The sequence below is a fragment of the Coloeus monedula genome (genome assembly GCF_965178545.1).
Source record: "Coloeus monedula genome assembly, chromosome: 5".
Taxonomy (NCBI): Eukaryota; Metazoa; Chordata; class Aves; order Passeriformes; family Corvidae; genus Coloeus; species Coloeus monedula.
Genome location: NC_138785.1, coordinates 20,743,728 through 20,765,127, shown reverse-complemented (window position 1 = coordinate 20,765,127; position 21,400 = coordinate 20,743,728). Strand labels below are relative to the sequence as shown.

At 40.7% G+C, this 21,400-nt stretch overlaps 1 protein-coding gene across 2 annotated transcripts in view; it reads left to right on the top strand.

The window, feature by feature from the left end:
* The window catches only part of SNCA (synuclein alpha), a 63,959-nt gene extending 43,159 nt beyond the window's left edge, over positions 1 to 20,800 (top strand). The window contains exons 5-6 of one of the 2 annotated variants that reach the window (XM_082282573.1): positions 19,227 to 19,316; positions 20,444 to 20,800. In XM_082282573.1, coding sequence (XP_082138699.1) covers positions 19,227 to 19,316; positions 20,444 to 20,533 — 180 coding nt within the window. In that variant the 3' untranslated portion in view covers positions 20,534 to 20,800. Of the gene's footprint in view, positions 1 to 19,226; positions 19,317 to 20,302 lie in introns of both variants that reach the window. The other variant, XM_082282574.1, reaches the window with a different exon arrangement.
* The last annotated feature ends 600 nt before the right edge of the window (positions 20,801 to 21,400 follow it).

Here is a 21,400-nt window from a genome sequence, read left to right as displayed (position 1 = left end):
GTGCTGTGGTTAAATTAAGTTGAGCTGGTGGGTACTGTCATTTAATCTTTCTCGTGGAAGCCGCCGTGCTTGGGCTGAGTGAGGGTTCTGGGGATCAGGGCAGTGTCGTGTTCCTTCAAGTGTCCTTGCACCAGCTACCTCGGCTTGAGCATATTTCTTCCTTAACACCCATGGCATTAAAATAGCTCCTAACCTGAGGACAGGTACTCTGTTTTCTGACTGTGATGGATGGTGTTGGTGGTACAGGTCTCGCATGAGTCAGGCATGAGTCACAGAGCCTCCTGCAAAGATGCAGCCTGTGACATGCGTGCTGAGAACAGAACGCTTTCGCACAGCGCAGCCTCTACTTCCCAGGATTAAATGCCAAGGATGAGACTGCGGTTTTGGTTGCCACCTATGCTAGGGATGTGATGGGGAGAGAGTGGGGCATAATGGATGTGTTTCCCAGGTGATGGCTACATACAAAGGGATCCAAATCATTTGGGTCCCAGCTCAGCTGTGCAGAGTTGTTGAAAAACACCTGTGAGCAGCATTCCCTGGGCTGCCCTGCTCCACCTGCCAGCCAAGGTGTGCTGGTGCCTTTCCAGTGCCTACAGCACTTGTCATGAGCTGCACCCTGGTGTCAGCAGGCAGTGGCAGTGACATACTTTGTGTTTCAGAATAGCAAAAAAATTCTTCACTTTATATAAAAATAAAAGCTGTGTGAAGCAGCTGAGTAAGATGTAATCCTGGTAGTGTAAAGTTGGCAGGAGAGACAGAGGCTGCATTTGTTCTCCTGGACTCTCATCTGAGGAGAGAATGAGACTACAATCAATATGGGGCTCAGTGCTTGAGTATTGCCTGGCTTCCGAAGGCACAGAGTTCAGTTGACTTCTCTGTCATGAGCTATGCCTGTGTAAAAATGTGGCTTGCAACAGGATTTTTTGGGTATTCTGTGGTCATAGTCAAAAGCAGATTTTTGAGAGATTCAGTGTGCTGCCCTGGGTCTTAAGTGTGGTTATCCATTTGGTACCCCTGTGGGAGCTGAGTGACTCTGAAAGGTAGTCCCTGGAGTATACTTAATATAATAACAAATTTTAGCAGTTTAATTCTATCTAAATATTTTTAACTTGCTTTTCTGAGCTGCTGACTTGCACTGGTTTTCTCAGGCATCAAGTGTATTGGATTTTTTTTTAGTTTATTTTAAATAAACTGCTATTGTATAACTTTGATTATGAGAGCAGAGAGCGTAAGAAAAACACCCAATATCATGAGGAGAGTGACTAATGTTGGCAGCACTGGTGATGCTGATAGACATTAGAAGATAAAAGAGAGCAGATGGTGTTTCATGATTTTTTGAGTGCTTTGCTTATCTTTGCATCTCTAATGTAGTCCTTTGAAGAGCATTACCTGAATTTAAACCTTTTCCTTCTCTCAAAAAAAAAAAAAAAGTGAGACTAATCATAGTGTTTTCAAAGCAGAGACACTGTTATGGTCACATCTGGTACCTAGAGTGCCTCTGCACTTGTGGAAACATTTGCACTTGGAAGGCACTGCTTTGTCTCAGCAGTGAGCATTTTATTTTTGACTTTTCTCTCCAAAGCTTCCCAAAGAAAATAGAAATCACAAGTAAACATGGCATGCCCTTGACTTCAAACCCGTGGCAATCCTCTGGGATTATTTTGCTTTGTAGAAGTGCAAAGCACATCTCATGTCCAAGTGAACCTCAAGAAGCCGTCTGGGCAATGGAGAGGTTGTCCAGAGAAGGGACTGGGAGCTGGCACCTGCTGTGCAGTTTATAAAGAACAAACATCAGAGGGCCTTCTTTTTTCTTGTGCACTTTACAAGCTTCGAAATAGGCTCTTTCTCAGCAGTTATGTGGTGTTGGGAGGCAACGAGTAGCTACACAGTCTAATAATTGATGGGAAAGGACAGAAATGTCGTCAGAGATGTGCTGGTACATCTCTGCTAGTCCCAATCTGGCAAATGCAGAGTTAAATCTGTCACTGACAGTACGAAAAGCTCGAACAGATTCTGTGTGTATCATGGGAGGATATGGTAGATGTCTGAAGAAAGATTATATTTAGAAGGTAGACAGATATTGGTAGAGCTCTCTGAGGAACTTCATCCCAAATGTCAACAAAGCTTTTATAGTAAAAAAAAAAAAAAAATTTGAGAAAGTTTTTCAGAATATGCTATAGTGGTGGAAGAACTGCATTGCAAGAATCGGTGTGGGTATAGACATATCAATAATAGACAGACTGGTTTTCGTTATCCCAGTATGTACCCCTACTACAGCAAAACTTTGCAGTGGAAACTTAGTCTGGAATTTCTGCAGAGTGAGTTCACTCAGCATTTTTGTGTGCAGGTAGCTCAGGGTACGGCTGCAGTACAGCTGAGTTACAGGTTGAGAGTTGCAGGTTCAGCTCTGGGGGGCAGGAGCCCGAGCCCAGGCAAGAGGCCGTGGAGTGCTGACCCCTTGCAGAACAAAGGGCACAGGGACCTGTGGCCCAGCCAGGGGACCGGACACCCAGGGACACAGCAGGAGCTGGTGATTCCAGAGTTTCCCACCCTTCCACTGTGAGGATGTGAAAGCCCAGGGGCTCCTTGGTTCTGGGTCCCTCCTTGAGGAGCCAGCTCGAGGTGTTACTCAGTTACTGCACCATGATTAAGGTACTTAAAAGATGGAGACATTTGAGGCTGTGCTGTGGGAATCCTGGGGTCCAGCTGGTGAGGAAACATGTTCTGACTGTGTGAGTGTGGGGGGTATAGCTGTGAAGGGGCCTCAGTCCCAGCTCAGGTGGTGTGAGAGTGCTGGACAGGGAAGTGTCCTTAACAAGCTCAGCAGCTGAAGTTAATTACTCTTAAGTTCCCATGTAGAAAGACAACTTCTAACTGCTGTTAATTAAATGTGGGCTTTTGAACAGTGTCAGATTGACCTGACTAAAGCAATGTATTATCGGAGGAAATAAAATGTTGTTTTATTTGAACTGGAAAGCTCTTCAGTATTTTCATGAGTACTCTTCCTGTGCTGGGACACTTAAAAACCCACTGGATAGTTTACTGAGATTTCAAGTCTTTGAGTCAGTTAAAATGCAGCATTGATGTGGTGAAGCCACAGCATCAATGTTCCCCAAGGTGTAGTGCTGAGTGGTGTTACAGGTTTGGTCAGCAGTGCTTTTTAGTAGTTTTCAACTACTGGGCCAGCATGCTGGAGTTGCACTGACAACCATCCAGCAATGAGCAGGGCTTGGAGCAAGGCAGGTAGTCCTTTGAAGATGTAGAGGAGAGAAGTTCCATCACTTCCAAAAGTCTGGCCCTTTGGGCCAGGACATTTTCCCATATAAGAGGAGACCGTTTCTTGCAACAGGTCAGTGCTGACTGGGCTTGGACTGCTCTTTCACAAGGTGAAAAGCACAGTGAGATGAGGATGGTGAGGCCCTCACTGAGGGGCCATTCAGCAGAGGAGCTGGGACTTTGGGGGGCAGCAACATATGGCTGCTGGGTTTGCAGTTAGTAATCCTGAAGTGCAAAACAAAAAATAAAAAAAAATCTAAAGCTGAAGGGGAAACAAAATGTATTTCAGGCAGAAAAGCAATGCCACCTGAGACATGAGCTCAGCTGATCTGTGAGTGTTGTCAGCTGTGGGCTGCCCCTTGCTGCCATGAGCTCAGGTCTCAGTCTGTTGTCTTACAGCAAAATGTATTGCTCATCTGTAGCATGTCTAAAAGTAGGTTGTTTTCTGTGCCAGAAAGGTATTTATTTTAGGCAGGCAAGGAAAGGAGGAGTGAACACTTCCTTTAGGGTAGCTGCAGACACTTGTCCTGTGGAAGGAAATTGAGTAGTGTTTTCAAGATAGGAGTGCTGCCAAATTATCCACTTAGCCTGCTGCATCCAGTCTTTGTGGTGGTATAAGCTTTTGTAGGCTCAGTCCCAGCCAGGGAAGAAGCTGTCCCCTTCCTTTGTGGGGAGAGCTGTACGTAAAGATCTGTACCTTTGGCTTGAATTAAGCACATCTCTTGAACTGAAGTTAACCAGCTACCTGGAAATTGGTGCTCCAAAAGATACAAATAGTCTTGATAGATAAGCAATCCATTGTTGATAGATAAGCGATCAATTATGGGGTCTACAGTCTGCTCTGGTATACACCTGCCGAATATGTGGTTCTAGATACCCCCTATGTGATATCTAGTGTCTATTTTAAGGAAGTGATGTGTCAAGGAGTGGTACAGCCTTGATGTAGTGCTTACATATCTGTCAAGTTTGTAAGATACATACCCAGTGTGTCTGGGCTCTAACCTCTGTATCAAATGGTTCCCTTATTGGTGTGAGAAGTTAGAAGGGAGAGTTGTTCTTTTAGTCCCTGTGGTGAAGCCTCTCACATTGTCTGCGTGATTGACAGGTGCTTTGACATTTTATGAGAGAGGAAATTGATGGGCTAGCTGGTGGGTGGACATAAATTTACATCAGTTTTAGGCTGTTAGTTTTTGCAAACAGTGTACTTTGCCCTGGTGGTTATTTGTGGGGAGCCCATTTTAAGCTAGAGTAGGAAGCTGTATTACTTTGTAGTTAGTATTAAAAAAGGTCATCTGTAAAATGGAATAAAATGAAGCTATTACAGAAATAATTAAGAAACAGTTAATTGAAACTGAAAGAGATGTAAAGAATGAACTGTGAATGTAATCTAGTGTTGGCTGGGATGCAGGAGAAAGTGTCCACAGTCCATCAAAAGTCAGTGCTTCCTCCCCACAACCTGCAGCTCTTCTCAGTGGCTTTCTCATTCTCATAACACATGTAGAGCCTTTTTCAGAATATTTTGAGGGAATTATCTTCTCTTCCCCTGAATGCAGTACAGTGCATTCCTTTTTTACTCTAGGTTTCTGTAGTGTTGAGCAAGCTAGCCCGTGGTTTTTCTACAGGAAAGGAGGGCTGGGCTGTGGTACAGGACTAGTTCTCTGACTGATCCTATCACTGGGAATGAACCAGCAGTGACCTGCTGGCCACCCATGCAATTTAAAAATCACATTTTGAAAGCTGTTATTCTGGCTCATAACAAATATCCAGGAATTACCCAGCACTGGGTTGAAAAAATCAGATTCTGACCATAATGTATTTTCTGTAAAGCTACAAAGTCCTTGCTGAAGTGCCGGACCTGACCCACAAACTCCTTCCCTGTGTTTGTAATGCTGAAGCCTGAATTATTCATAGAGTGGGGACTGAGCAAACTGCAGAAGCCAGCACACTTCAGGTGATTAATGAAAAGTCTGAGCTGGTGCTTTACGATGAAGATGAGTCATTAATATAACAGGCATGCTCACAAGCACAGGAGAGTGTTTGTGTGGGAGGGTGCAGGAGCCATCTCTCCTTAGGCTGCAAGCAGAGTTGAGCCAGAGCAACAGGGCTGGTTACAGCTCAGTGCTCCCTGGTGCTTAATTTTAGCTCCTAAAATAAGAGAGACTCATCTCTTCCTGGAGTGTGATGAATATTACCATGAAAACAATCACATGTGCTTCAGTGGGATTAACAGGTTCAAGTGCAGTAGGGTATTGGTGCCCTTGGGACCAAAGCCCTACACCTCTGAAGAGGGTAGTGGCAGTGCTGCCTTCAATGAGCTGAGTGTGTCCCCAGCCAATATTTGCAAGGCACTTAGCTTTGAAGGGGAACAGAATAATAAAAATTTATTTTATAAGCCCCCAAGACGTACCTGTGTTCTGTGCATACAGATTATGTAGTTTGTGGGGTTCACAGCCCTATCTTCTGTTTATATTACTTCTGTCTTCTTCTCTTGTTAGTTTAGAAGGCAGATCAATTTTTAATTGAAGGGATTTTTGTTTTTCTCTGAGGAAAATGGTGGGCAAATGGTGATACATTGTATTCACATAAAGGAAGCAGTATTAGATTTGAAACCCATTAAACCATCACAGAAGGAAAAAGAATCCTTTCTTCCTGACTGCTAAATATTTAACAGGCCACTGAATTATCAAAGGTCCCTTTAGGATTTTAAAATGACAAGATAGGAGTGAGTTTAAATTCCCTAACATTTGCATTTGTGACAGCAAGAATGTGAGAAGCAATGTCAAGTGCTTGAAGTCCTCCCACTTGTGCAGTGATCACTGAGTCATTTTACTGATAGAAGCCAATTCAGAATATTTTACCCCTTCTATAAATGCTGAACCAAACTCAGCTGGGAAATGGGAGCATCACCCACACAACACAAAGCACTAGAGCATTTTTTTCTCTGCACAGGATAATCAGCAGCAGTAAAAAAAAAATGAAGTGCTGAAGGGATTCTGCTTCTGCAGTGAATAGTCACTGGGGGAATGTTGTCTCCTAAGTTTGGTTTGACTTAAATCTTGGTTTCCACAGGGTTGTTGGAACTAGTGTTAAGAACACATTTTGCTTGAATACTGTCTCTTTATATGGGAATCTTAATTCTCTTATTGCAGTGAGGGTACAGTAGAAGAGCTCACTTGTCACTGATGTAATTTGGGAGACTACAGGTGGATACATGCTGAGTCTGTCTTGCTGGATGAAAGTGGTTTGCATCAAATTCCCAAGATGTCCTACCTTAACCATATTAAGTAGTTTGGGGTTTTGGCACTTGAAGCACTTTGGGTTTCTGAGGGTCGTTCTTGATTCTCTACTGTTACTGTTAAACCTATGTAAAAGCTTTGACTTCTGTGGAACTACTTGTTTAAGTGTATGCTTGAAAATCTTTTGCTGAAGCAAATGAATGAATTTAGTGAATTAAAAATATTAAACTTATATGTTTAAAAATAATTCAAGTTGAAGTATATCAGCTTTTAAGCTTTCAGTAGTAATGTTATTTTAAGCTTCACTTATCAGATTGCTTATATCTATGTCATGGTTTAAGTCCAGCTGGCAACTAAGTACCATGCAGCCACATGATATGGTTTACATATGTTGTTGTTGCAAAGAATATGTTGAACTTCTTTTCTGCAATAATCTATTCAGAAAAATGCTTCTGAATACTTGAGGCACTAGTTATTCTTCTGTAAATAGCTTTTTGAGGCTGCTAGATGGTCCAGAGCGTATCCTGGCAGAAGTGACTTAGGTAAATGTAGCCCACTAAGCATCTACACTTTGCATATTTATGTTTGAAATGTTACAGGTATGGGAAAGAGGTCAGTAACATTAGAGCAGTCAACTGTTGCTTTTTCCAATGCCATTGCCTTTCTTGGATAATTCCAGGAAGATGAGCAACTAAACCAAAAAGCAAGGACCAGTTGGTTTGTTGCCTGCTTGTACAGAAATGATACACATGTATAAGGGAATCACTGCTGCTTTCACTGCCATGTTTCCTCATTGAATCTGCTTGTTGAACAATGCTCGTTATGGAACAGTAAACACATCATTTGGCTTTATGCTAAACCACTACAAAAATTATCATACTTTAATGAGAGCCATTGCAATACCCCTGTGTTGGGAATGCACAAATACCTGTCAGATAATTGAAACAAAATTATTTGGAGGTAGTTATTAGAAGATGGTTATACAGCATAATGCTGAATTTCATTTAGTTTGTTCATGTCAAAGTACATTTACTCTTAGCCTTGTATTCCACAGAAGTATTTTCTAGTGTGGGCCATTTCTAAAATGACATTTACACATAGACTCACCAGCTTAGTGCCTAACTGATACTGTTTGAGTGTTTACAAACACTGGGGCATCCAGCTGTGGCAGTCTTGCAAGTGAGTTGTGTTCAGATCTGCGTGGGTGATTCTCAAGATGTGGCTCTGATTCTTACCCAAATGTTCATCAGGCAGCACATGTAGAGAAACATCTTTATGGCTGGTAGCAGATAGGATTTTGTGTTCTTTTTGAACTACAGGGAGACATATCGTAAGTACACATCTTTTTCTGAAGCATGGACTCATCCTGCCAGCCTTTTTGTTTCATCCTCAGTTCCGAAAATACAAAAGAGCAGCATTTAGGTTCTCATTATGATGGAGAAAATGTTGTATTGCTTCAGGCAGTGTACTGTTGTTCAGGAACTGCAAATGTGGCTTGTAGGAGAAAGAACTGTACCAACTGTAATTAATTTGCTACATGTGTTCCTCTCTCTCACTCCTTCTCTGTTTTAACTGATCATTCTTGTCTCTCATAAAATAAGCTTTGTTGGTAATCAGTCTCATTGACATGACATACATGAAATTATTCTTCCTCAGCTTCATCTGAGCTTCCATAAATCACGTGTAGCTGACTGTTATGCCATGAATTTGAAGAAAAGTGGTTTGGTTTTTCCTATTAATCCCTAAAGTAGACAGTGTAATGAGTGCAGTTACTAAGCAGTATTTCACTCAAAATGTCCTGGCAGAAGAGTGGTTTTACCTGCTATTCTGGCTGTCATGAACAGAATAAATGCTTTTATCTCACCTACTTTTTTTGTGTGCTACCTCTATGGTGTGTATACATCATTTTTTCCTCTGATATGCTTAAATATAAATGGGGTGAAGGCTGGAGTATGATTAGAATCCCCTCTCTCAAATCAGAATAGTAGATGTGAAAAGTGATATTTCCATTTTGTTTCTAGTGGCTGTGGGACTGACTGCTTCCTGTGAATTCTGGCAGTTTATGGTGATAACTTCACTGTGACTTAAATGCATTCCAGGGGCAGCTCCTGCTTAGCTGGTAACATTTGGAGAGCTGCTGTGATTAATAATAAGAAAGGACCAGAGGGAAAGTGTCATTTTAACAATTCTAATAACTAACATTCAATGCTTTGATCCTTTAAAAGCAGCTCTGCATTTTAATGTCAAATGGTTTAACAGAGTTTATTAGTAGAAGGCTCCTTCTGGTAAAAACAGTGCAGCAACAGTTCCCCTTTGAAGCTTCATCTGTGGCTGAGATCATCATCTGCCCACACTGGTTCAGGTAGTTTTTGGACTTTTGGTACCACTGGGGCTTGCCCTCCTTTTCCTTCTCAACAATGTGGTGAGCAGCATCTCTGCCCCGCTTGACTCTGTTCCAAACACCAAGCAGCCACATCCCAACTCTAGCAAGTGGTACATTGTCTACAGCTCTCATAAATGAGCACCACAGGCTTTGCTCCACAGGTTTTGCCTCACTGTGTTGTGTGGACAGAAGGAGCTGGGTTAGCCCAGAGAAGAATGAAATGAGTCAGGGTAATGCTTTCTCTAGTACCAAACCTTTGTTACTTTAAGACTTTTAAGTGGCTTTTCCCATACATCTGTTGGGAATGATTTGGGGAGAGCTGAACCTGCCTAAAACAGAGGTGCAACTTGGGTGACTCCTCAAAGGCTGTCCAAACTTACACTCTTTATGACTTCTTATATGTGAAGTAGTAGTGAAGATTTTTCTGGTGTCCACCCCTTTTGGGACAGCAGCTGATACCTGAAAAGGGGGTCATAAACCCAGGCTGCTCTCAGACATACAGGTGTAAGTACCCAAATGGCTTAGTGAGGAGTAGAGTTACACCAGGCTTATATTGACAAAAATAGAGCAGAATTTGGCCTGGGAAACTGTTTCTTTGAAATCTACTCTCAGGCAGTGTAGAGGATGGCAGACTTCAGTCTGCTGCTTACTTGCATCTAAGCCAGAAGTGAAAAGGTAACAATAGCACTGCTGGGGGAGGAGGGAAAGAAAACACAGATACTCAAGTATTGCATATTTCGGCACTGGTCTTTAAAGAGTCTCCTTGCCTACTACACCTTAGTAAGTAGACTTTATTAAGTAATTCTTTCCACGTAATCAAAAGGAGTTATTTCAATTTTCTATGGGAGAGGAAGAAGCTGAAGAGATGTACATGATGTTTGTGTTTCGTGACACTGGTCTGTGAAACAACCTTTCCCGATTCAAGTGAAAGCTCTGAATAGCTGTGTACTTGCTTCTAGATGTGGATTGTCACTGCAGGAATATAAATTTTAAAATGCAGGCTCTCTAGTCTTTTGTAGTGTCTAATCTGCTGCTGAATAGATCACAGTTGCAGGAAATACTCCTGAAACCATTATAGTTCAAATAATTGTTGCAAGTGGGTTTTTTTCAAAGCAAGTGGTGGTTTACTCCATAGAAGAAATATATTTTAAAATTCCTCAGCTGGGTAAAGTGCTGTAATAGGTTGGAATTGAAGGAATGCTTTAGAGAGATGCTCACTGATAATAATTGAAGGGTAACCACTTCACTCAAAGCATGTCCTGTCAATTAATTCCAGCCTTTGAAGGTGACATCCTGCCACTAGATCACCCATGAGCCTGCAGCTCAGTGTGCTGGACAGTATACAAGCAAATGAGTCAATGCTGATTGCAGCAGCTTGTCTGCTCATACTCCAGGGAAAAGCAAAAGGGAGAAAAGCATGCCCTCTTCCTGCTACCTGCAGAGAGATCTTCCCCTTTCTTGAAGAACTTCCTTGGGAGTGAGTGAAGTTGCTTCATTGCTTTGTGACTACAGTCACAGGAGATAGGGTACAGAACTGGAAGGTGTGCTCTCTCTGGGGCCATGTGTAACGCAGTGGGAACTCCCACTGTTCGTGATGCCAGAGGGTGGCTGGGCCTGCAGTTCTGTGTAGAGGACTTTGTCTAAGAGTAGGAGAAGTAGCTATGGTTTAGAGGTTGCTGTTTTAGATAATACAGCATTGAATGAACTGCATGTGTAACTGGAGATTTTTTTTAGAGGAAATTTATTTTTCTCCTTTAATTTTCTTAGGAAAGAGAATATGTACCCATGGAGTCTATATAATAACTTCTGGAGTTTATCTGTACTAAAAATGTACTTAACATTGAAATGTGGTTATGATATTCAAACTGTTGTAAATAAAAAACATTGCAGTTTTGGCTGGGACCATGCTGTTTAAAATAATCTTTACTGACCTAGTAGAGCCAAATCTGGCTAAGATTGCTCATTTCTATGCTGACTTCCAAGCTGATGTGTACCATTCTTCTAGTTAATGTGATTTGTAAAGGTCATGTGTTATGTTCTAGTTTTATTTAATGAAGGTAAAGTTCAAATATCGTCCTTGGGTACCATTCTTGGTGATGGGCTCACACAGAATGGAGAATCCTTCCATTACAGAAAGGGAACAGATGGGTTTAGCTAACAGACATAGCGTCTAACAGCTTCCTTCATTTTCTTCTCTGTTCTAGGATGTGATCATTCCTGCTGCTCTCCTTTGGGATCTCCCAACATCCCCAGCCAAGTGTATTGTGTAGACTGAATTCTGTACTCAGGAGAAGGCCCCTTAGGGCTGGATAGGCCTTTTTAATACATGAGAGAATGGCTTCCCCTTTCTTTGCACTAATGGGACATTTTGTGCTTATGTTATTTTTTGACTTTGTAATTCTTTTTGGTGCGCTGTTTGCCCATCATCTTTGATTTGGTGAGTGCCTAAGTGATGCTTACATGTTTTCCTATTGAGGGGCATGTTATTTATTTCAGTCACTCATTCAGTTTTGTCAAGGTATCTTGGAGTTATGTAGTACAAATAATAAAAATAAACTCAGGCTGTTTATTGTTCCTTCTTACTGCATAAGATCAAGCAAACAGTTCAGTGCAGCCCTTGCTCCTTCTTCGAAATCCTCATTGAAATTAGTGGTGTTATGACTGAAGATTTCTGTGGAACTGCAGTCTGAAATTTCAGTTTTGAGAATGTAAATCACAAAGTTGATAGTGGAAATTGTTTGAACAGATCTATTACTATAAAAAATTGTTATTACCTTGTTCAGGAGAATGTCAAGAGGCAGATCTGTGGCCACATCTCTGATGCGACATCGAGTTAGCATACCACTATTTTGCAATTAGAAGTAACTTCAGTCTTTCCAAATTATGTGCTCTAGCTTTTTTTTCCTTACCCATGGAGTTTTCAATGTGACAATGGATTTGGGAAGCAGAAAAGGATGAAGCTGGAAGGGCTGTGTGTCCTAGGTGCGTTTACATGCGTTGCTGATGTCACATTGACTCAGCCCCTAGGCAGCCTCTTACTTTAAGTCACCTGGGATTGATGCACATCTCCATCATGTGTAGAACTCATATGAACTTCTGGTCTGGCCTGGGCAATGAGCAGGTTCTCCATGTAATTCTCATTTATCAGCAATACCAACATTCCAGTGGCTCTAATTAGGTACTTTACCAGCCTGGTTAGTGCAAACATGAATCAGAGTTTCAGAAAATTTGATTTCTCACAGAAATGTTCCTGTTTTACTCTGAAGGAGTCTCATCTGTACAAGTAATACTGAGGAATTTTAGAGGAAGGAAAGAAAAAATGTACACAATCTATGTTGTACTGAAATTTGTTTTTCAAGGAATTTACAACAATTTGCAGATTGTTGTAAACAGAAATTATTTCCAGCTACTTGTAGACACCAAGATGCACTTGTGGTTACAGGTTACCACACACACTTCATTCCTCTCTCTGTAAGCCTCGGTTGTTTTCTTTTTCACTTTTATCATTGCCAACTGAAAGGCATAAAAATGCAAATCACAATGCAGCCTGTCGCACTTGCAGGCACTGTTTTAGCCTTTCATTGGGATTGTGCTTTTGCTGATATTTGTTTGTTTAATTAAATGTCTCTTCTTCATTTCAGCTCTCCATTTGAGGAGAAGGAGGGAGATAGTCTCATTTCATTATTGGTACTCTAAATGAGTTGTGCACTGGAACAGCTAGTTTCCTTCACACATAATGCTTTCTCATCGTTTCCTTCACTTAGGTGTTCAGCTTAGAGATAATTGAAACAGTTTACTTTATTTCTAGCTAGTGCACAGATGCATTTCTGTGTCTCTGGAGTAGGACAACTGGACTGATGATGATGCTTTGTCATTTACTGCTGAGTCTTGGAGGCACTGACTATTGCAATGAGTGAGCAGGAGCTTTAAAAAGCATTCTAAGCTGACCTGGCCACTTAGTTATAACTGTATAACTCAGTCAGTTCCATGAATATAACACCTTAGGACTAGGAAAGTAAATTAATTGAGGCGGTTTTAGCATATCTTTGTTTTGCCTCTTGTTGGAATTCTTTGTTCAAGGGTTTCTCTCCAATCCAGATGAGTTGGGCTCTATGGTCAAAATATCTGTAAAAAATTAGTTACCAAACTGGGAAGACAATTATTTGTTCACTTCAGTCCAGCATCCAGCCCCTGGGCATCCTGGTGGAGTACATTTTGGAGAAGAAGGAATACAAATTATTTTCTTTTCAAAGTGGAGTTTTAAGCCCATAAACGCAGCAAATTGTTATTCAGCTTTGTAGCAGGAGGCAGATTTGTACAGGAACAATAACAGCTGCCCTGGGGGTATAAAAAAGGAATCTCAAAATTTTACTTTAAGCTCCACCATATAATGACTGACAGCTCCTGACAAAAGCTCTCACAGGGTGGGTAATACCAAAATGAAATGGGCTTAATCAGGCTGGAGGGACATAGAGTTACCAGTTTTAAGGGCTTAAGGCAGCCCTGCCAAGTTACAGGTTTGAGATGCGGTAACAGGCATGAGGCCAATAGCTTTAGGGATAAACAATTTTATCCCTAAATAAATTAAGACAGATTACCAGTGCAATTATCCAGACTGTAACAGCAGCAAATTCAATAATTCACTAATACTGGGCTAGAATTAACATCTGGGCTCACAAAGATGTACATGCCCATTGCTGTCAGGAAGGTGTTACTCTATCAGTATGTGATAGTTCTTCAAGGTAATAATGCTTTTGGATGTGTATTTTATTATTTTGAGCTCCCGCAGGTACCAACTGGTGTGTATGCACAACAGGTTGGGCTATGTTAAAATTGCTTTGCATGGAACATTTTGTTGGGGTCTCAAAGGGCTTTCCTGAAGATTACCTTGTAAACCAGCTTTTTCCCTATTCTAGTTCACTGCTTTTTCCATAATGCCTCTTGTCTTGGTTCGTAGCTTTTTTGATTCACATTTTTAATTTGATTAATTTACACAGATTTAATTTAATCAAATTTAATTGGTTCACAGTTTTACATTATAAAACACTCCATAACAGACTGGCAAGTGATGTAGAGTGACCAGTGCTCATTGAGTTATAATAATCTATTTTGCTGAAATTAACTATGACTTTTCAAGTTACAATAATCTTCTAGGTGTTTTAGGTAAGCCTCACCTTATTTATTGTGGGCAGTAGGGCTTTCAGCTAGAGAAAAGGTCCTCCCACAATATCTGCATGAGAAATTCCATAGAGGTCTACAGAACTGACAGAAAAATCAGCAACTGTGAAAGAACAGGAATATGAGTTTTGGGGGGAATTTATCAATGAGTATAAACACCTGGTGGGGGTGGAAGTAAAGGAGATTGAGCCATACTCTTCAGTAGTGCCCAGTGAAATGGCAGGAAGCAGTGGGCACTAATCTAAATGCAGGAAACTCCACTTAAATGTAAGAAAAAGGTTTTTCACTGTGTAGTTAGTTGAACACTGGATGAGGTTCTCCAGCCAGGTTGTGGAGTCTCCATCTGTGGGAGTGGTTAAAACCCAATCAGGCATGGCCCTGAGCAACCTGCTCAAGGTGGACAATTTCTGGAGGTCGCTTCTGACCTCTGTGGTTTGTGGCTTCCAGGGTGATTGCCTCTTGCCAGTATAAATGTTCTAAGAGCTGACAGTTTGGTAGCCTGGTTTATTTATCTCAGGATGTGGAATCACTCCAGAAGGAATTAGTCTCCAGTAATCATGAGAATTATGCATGACTGTAAGACTCCATCAGTGTTCATAATGGAGAGAAAAAACATATTACTAACCAGAGAGATGGCAAAGTATAGCATTTAGATCAGCCACTAAATTACAATTACAATGGTTCCTTTTGAAGTTTCTCTAGTTTCTGACTTGGGATAAATTGCCTTCTTTCTAGTGGCAATAACTTGGCCTTCCAGCACATGTCACCGAGGGGACAGAATGCATGCTCCTGAAAGTGACTATTTCACTGCCTGGTGCTGACATAGGAGCAGTACCAGGAGTGGACCACTTGGTCTGTTTTTCATGCGTAGGGGATATTAAACAGTCTGCTCCCTTCCACCAAGAGTGTTACAAGGTGGGAAAGAGAGTGAAGGGGAAGAATGGAGTGCAATTTTCATCAAAAACACTAAAATAAGAAAAACCTATTTGGTGGCATTTTCCTGGTGAAAGAAATAGTCCTGAAGTTTTGTCAAGTACTCTATATTTTAACTGGGCCAGTTCTTCAGGAAGAGTTTTTAATTAGTGTGATTACTATTTTTTTGCAAAAGTGGGTAATTTCACCCTGTTGTGCACAGACCTTAGCAGAATTCATTCCCATAGTAAAAGAGAAGAGATCAACATTTTGGAGCCATTGCAGCAGTTCTGCTTCATGCTTTTGTATGCCGGTTATTTCTTACCTGTTCCTTGAGGCAGTAGTGGCACCCAGGGTCATGCAAATGTGTCACTTCACAATGATGGGACACCATCTCTTCTTTGTTTCTAAAAGTTGCTTGGCAAAATGAGAGCACAGCACCTCATGGAAGAGAGGGTATACGCCTTGTAACGTACCTGCGTATTCCTGGGAAAAGTGTGGGTGGGCTTGCCAGTTTGCCTGGTAGCTCATGGGCCTTGTGCAGATGTGATAGGCACATGCCTTTGCCAAGGCAGGCAGAAGTGCTGGTAGCACAAAGTGACCACTCCTGTTAATGCTTGGGAATGGCAGTGTGCTCTACACTGCTTGGGATGGCGCAAAAACTTTTTCTGTAATGTGGGGTCTGAAGGCACAAGAGACTCTGGAGTCAAAATACAAGTCTTACCCGGAGTGACCATGCTTCAAACCAATATAGAGGTGGGCATTCATTTTTTCTTAAGGGAATCCTCAGGGGATGAGCAGATGTCCTCACCTCACTGTTCTTCTAACACCTTGTTTATTGGGTAAGTTGTAATTTTCCCTTTTTAAATTGTTTTCCCACCAAGAGTTCATGGTCCCCAGTTAAAAACTGGCTTCATCTCTGAGAAATGTTAGTTGAGCTTTTCAGATCATCTAATAAAAAAAAAAATCTTTCCCTCTGGAAGTACCCTTCAGTGTGGTTGAGAGAGGTTGCAGCTTTTAGAGAAAAATGTGTCTTCCATACCAAGACAAGAATTGGTCTTTTGGGTGGTTTTCCTCTTCCATAACTGAATTAGGATATGGAATTATAGATCATGACTATGTAAAATTGTATTTCTTTGGTTTAAAGGACGTAAATTATGATTTAAAGTTTACCTTAGATGGCTCTGTGCTACTGGGGGTGGTGGTTTACTTTTGTGATACCCGTACTTTGGGGGGACTGTAGATCAGAAGCAGAGCATGCCACCATTTAAAATGAGGTGGTCACCTTTGCTATGCATTTATATGTAACAGATGACCTTGAGTAATGTCACCCTCATCTGAACTGCAGTGACGTCAGCATGAAAGGTGGTGTTTGTGTTACTGTTTGCTGCTGGGCAAAGGTGATAAACCTTTCCCAGGCAAAGAGTTCCCTTGGAGATTTGGTACAGCTTATGATTTACTTCCTTTGAAAAATAATGGTGGTGTGTTTGATGTTGTATTTTTCTAGTGCTGCTGATTGTTTTGTTTGAAGCTGTAGAGCAGTCTCCATCCTGAACTTGCTGAAGGGATTTGGGAAGATGATAAATTCAGTCTTTTAAGCCTTGTGTCTCACTAATCCTGATGGACAGTCCAGATCCATTGCAGAGGTTCCTAACAAACAAACAGCATGTGAACTTTGAAGTTCTTATTTGAAATTCGGCTGGCAAGTCTTTTTCCTTGTTGTTACTAATGGTCCTGGCAGTTTCACTTGCCATCTGTTTTCTTGCTACAGATAACATTAAGCTGCACGCTTGCTTTCTTGTGCATCCTCAAGCCTGACTTAGGGCACAGTTTTACTTGATGTACTGATCGTTAGCTGAAGCTGTTCCTTAATGATTGGGAGAAGCAGAAATTAAATTATATTTTGGATTAAGCAAGAGAGCAGGTGATGGGAGCTTTAGGTCCTTAGAGCTGATCCCTTAGATCAAGGGGACAGTAACAGCTGCCAAATTTGCATCGCACACTCTCTTTGGCTATTTCAATCAAAGCTGGTAAGGATTGATGCTACTGTTCATAAAAGGAAGTGGGCATAAATGCTCTTAAAAATTTGTTTAGAAGCTAAGGTGAATACTGAAGTCAAGTAATCTGAGGAACTCAAGTGTTTCAATAAGATGAGGCAGAACTGTAACTGGGCCTAGTCTTTCTCATAATTTCATGCTGGAAAAAATACCTGTCATATTGAACACCTCAAATTTTTGGCAGTTCTGGAAGACACAGGTGTCTATTAGATACCTAAATAAAGGCATTTGCAAGCTTATTCATCAGTGTCCGATGGCTTTTTGGAATTTGTCCATGTTGTCTATGCCACAGAGCAGCACAGGGTGTTGATGCAGAGCCGGCACATGCATGGAGGGAACTTGGCAGAACAGTTAGGTCCTGTCTCCACACAGACTGTGCTGTTTACTTCCCAAGGAAAAAGCATATCTGGCCCCACTGAGAAGCAGTCGGATCAGATATCTCTCCACACTGGACCTTTTAAAGTCTGAAATAAGAGGTGAAGAGAAGAATCCATATTATGGATATAAATTCTGCGCATCATAAACTTCAATGCTGAGGGTCAAAAGTGTGTACCTACATATGTATAGAAAGATGATGGATCCAAGGAAGAACAGGGTTAGTATCTGGCAGATGAAATCACATTTTGTGCTTGGGGTGGTGCAGAAAGTGAGGAACAGAGTGTTAAACCAGAGAGGAAGCCAATATGTGGCAAATGGAGAAGCACAATAAATACTGTGTGACGGTAAAGAGGGTTTAATACCACCTGTTTTGCATATTATATTCTATTTTGCATTAAGCTTTCAGAAGTGAATTTCAGGTTTAGCTTCTCTTGTCCTTATTTTTTCTGTATCCTAAATTTAATTTAGTGCCCCTATATTATAATTTGTAGATTTGAAGAATTATCTCATTAGTCTGGTTTATGACTTACTTAATTTTGTATTTCTGTCTATACTACCAGCCTGCAGGTAGGGTTTTTAAAATGAATTTCTTCCTGAGTGTCTGTAATTAGTTTTTAGTGCATTTCTGTCTAGATCGACACCTGTTATAAATCAGCATGGTCGCAATAGTTCCACTGAGACACTCCTCCTGTTTTCATACCAATTTTCTTACAGTTCAGGATGAACTCAGCAGCCTCTGCTCTGGCGGTACTCATGTTTCTTCTCTCTGAACTTCTGTAGTAACAACTACAAAGGGGATTGGCCCAACTGAAATGTGGGTTTTTTCCTTTGTTTCATTTGGTACGCAGTAGCCGTAGTTCTAAGACAATAATAATTTTCCTTTAATAATCTTATTCAACAAGTTATTCCTCACAACACTGCAATGTTGTTAATTCCAAGAGACTCTTTATAAAATTGCTGTATAAAATAGAAGTGCTTCTATACTACAGAAAAAGCAAGAAGCTTGGGAAAAGGTATCATACCATGTATCATACACCAGTAGTGCATAACATACTGGTTGACATAAGAAAGCATGTAAAGGTATGACCCATTAAAGGAAAAAACCATTTTCCAATACAGTTAGGTTCTAAAGCTGGGGGGAAAAAAAAAATCAGCATGTTTTCCCTTTTTTGCAGTGTATTGTGAAAAAGCTAAAACTTGCAAATAAAGGTTTATGAGAGGATGGATGCACCTATAACATTAAAAAATAGATAATTGAATTACTGTTTTATTTGTGTGTCTTGATATTATTCAATATTGGCCTGTTTTTACAGGCACTTTTGCATACCTGTGACTGTGTTCCCTAAGGCAGTTAAATAGGAATTAATGTGATACTTAAACAGTTTGTGTGGAACTTTGTTTCCTGGATCTGTTTCTTAAGGCACAAAATCCCCTTGTTTTGGTTTGCTTTGTGACTCGACAAAAGCATTTCTGTGGGGTTAAAATATCTTCCAAACATATTCAGCAAGGTGGTGGTGGTACTGTTCTTGTATTCAGATTGACTTCTTGGCCTGTCCATGGCAAGAGAAAAATGGAATCTCAGCTATTCAAAAAGATGACAGTAGTCATTCCCATGGATATCCCTGTGAAACATGGAGAAGATCTTGCTGCAGCTAATGTCCCCTCCCTCTCCATGACCCCTGGCAACATCCCACAACCAAAGGACAGGCCGAGAAGTCAAGCACTGATGGGGAGGAAAGTCATGCTGTGGTGGAAATGATGAGACAAGCAGTCACTGTCACTTTTCTTTCCCTGTTTTAAATGTAGAATGAAGAAGGTTTCCTGCAGGAGGGAATGGTGAATAATACAGATGTTCCTGTGGATCCTGAGAACGAGGCTTACGAAATGCCTCCAGAGGTAAATCTATCGTGGTGTTTGTTGTGAATGCATGTGAGAGAAGGGCACAGGAGGAGCCTGCATGCTCCAGTTACATGAGCCTGACTCAGGCTGATGCTGGGAGCTGCAAGGGCACAGCAGAAATGTGGCCTCTTTGTCCAAGATCTGCCAGAGGTATAGTGCTGGGAATCAGAAATTAATTGCTTTTTTGATAGTAAGGAAGTTAAATGGGAAAATAGTGTGTGTATCAAAACACTTGTGCCTGAGTTTCTGAGTAATCCACAGTAAATTTGTATCTTTAATATGCTTAATAGGGAATGCAGGACAAACTGCATCTTCATAGATTATTTTAATAGCTTGGACATTCACCAATGCATCATGCTTTGTGAAACATGATCTTAAGTTAATGCAATTATGGGAGTAAATTATTTTGTTGGTTTTTATGAACCAGCTATCTAAAATATTACTACAATGTCTGGCGTGATGCATTGGTAGATGGAGTAGCAGTTTTATGGTAGCACAGTTAATTAGACTGAAAATGAGAGGTATAAAAAATTTAGGCCATGATCCAGTAAAAGACTTAAAGGCTTGCATGTACTTTCTTGAATATCACTGAAATTATGGATGCTGGTAATGTGTCCACAGTTAAACACTCCTTTAAATGATTTACTGACTCATATGAGGATCTGTAGCACCTGGTGTGCTGTTCAGCCCAGAGGTAGTACTCCTTCCCCTCCAAGTGAATAGTCATGGGTAGCCTCAGGAGTTCCTGGCAGTATCAGCTGAATGATGTGTTAATTGCTGTAAAAGTCTAATTCTCCTCTAAGTACCATGACTTGTAAGGTACAGAATCTGGAAAATGTGACAAAACACAAGTAAATATCATATCCTGATCACATGAGAATCTGTATTTGGGCACTGAGTCCACCAGGAGTAGAATAAATAGAGAAAACAGGATGTCTTTATCTAAAATACCAGTAGTGTTGATTTCTGCTCTCCCTCAATAGGAAGAGTATCAAGACTATGAACCTGAAGCATGAGAGTCCTTTCCTTCCTTTCTATCACCTGAAATCTACTAACTACTAAAGACATCCCATCCTGTACAAGTGCTGAGTTCCAATGTGCCCAGTTGTTAAATTTTTTTACAGTTTTTACGGTGTATTTTGAAGTCTTCCATCAGCAATGATTGGAGTATCTGTGACTGCATCCACCTTGTTTCAGCATTTCCCTCCTGCTGAAATGAAAGCCGGTTGGCAGAGTCATTGTTGTGCTGTGGATATTGTGGCTTCAAGTTTAAAAGTTAAAAAAGAAAATATTAAGTAAAAACACCTAAGTGTCTACTGCTTATTTCTAATTCTGTACATGTTTTGTTGATAGGCTGTCCGTAATTTAATATTGTTTATGATACAGTTTTCATTTGTTTCCTATGACTATTCTTTCTGTGCAGAGATTACTTATTGTGAGAGCTTTATATATATGTGTATGTATTATACATATTAAAAAAAAGTAACTGAGCATGAACTATGCACCTATAAATATTAGCTGTTGAAATTTTATTGTTTTGTGATGTGTTTTATTAACTTGTGCCTGTAAATAATGGTGTTCAACTGAAGCAAATAAAATGTAACCCATTAAAAATGAATTTCTAAATTAGTGATGATTTCTAATGCCACCTTTCCCTTCCAAAAGTCCCTGTTGAAGCATTCAAGCTGTGTTGCTTCTTTTGAAGGAACTGGAGGAACAAAACCAGCAAATGTAAGCCCAGTCTGTACAAAAAACGTGGTGAAAAATGAGCAAATTGGGGCTGCTACGTCAGCTGGGCGCAGCTTTGCTGACAAGATAGATTCGTTTGCAGGGCTAATAAACTTGCTGTTGTAAGGACAACCTGAAAGTGAATGAAGCTATTAATAATGGGATGCAGCAAATTATCAGGAAGTCATGAGGCCCTTTGAAGAATTACTGTTCCAAGGCTGTTAAAGTACTGGGATATACAGCGATGGCTTAATTGCAATGAATTTGTCCTGTATAAAGTCCCATTTTGCAGAAGTACAGTCTACTGTCTGTTTTTAGACATGTGCTGCCTGGATATTTTTCCATATAGTAAG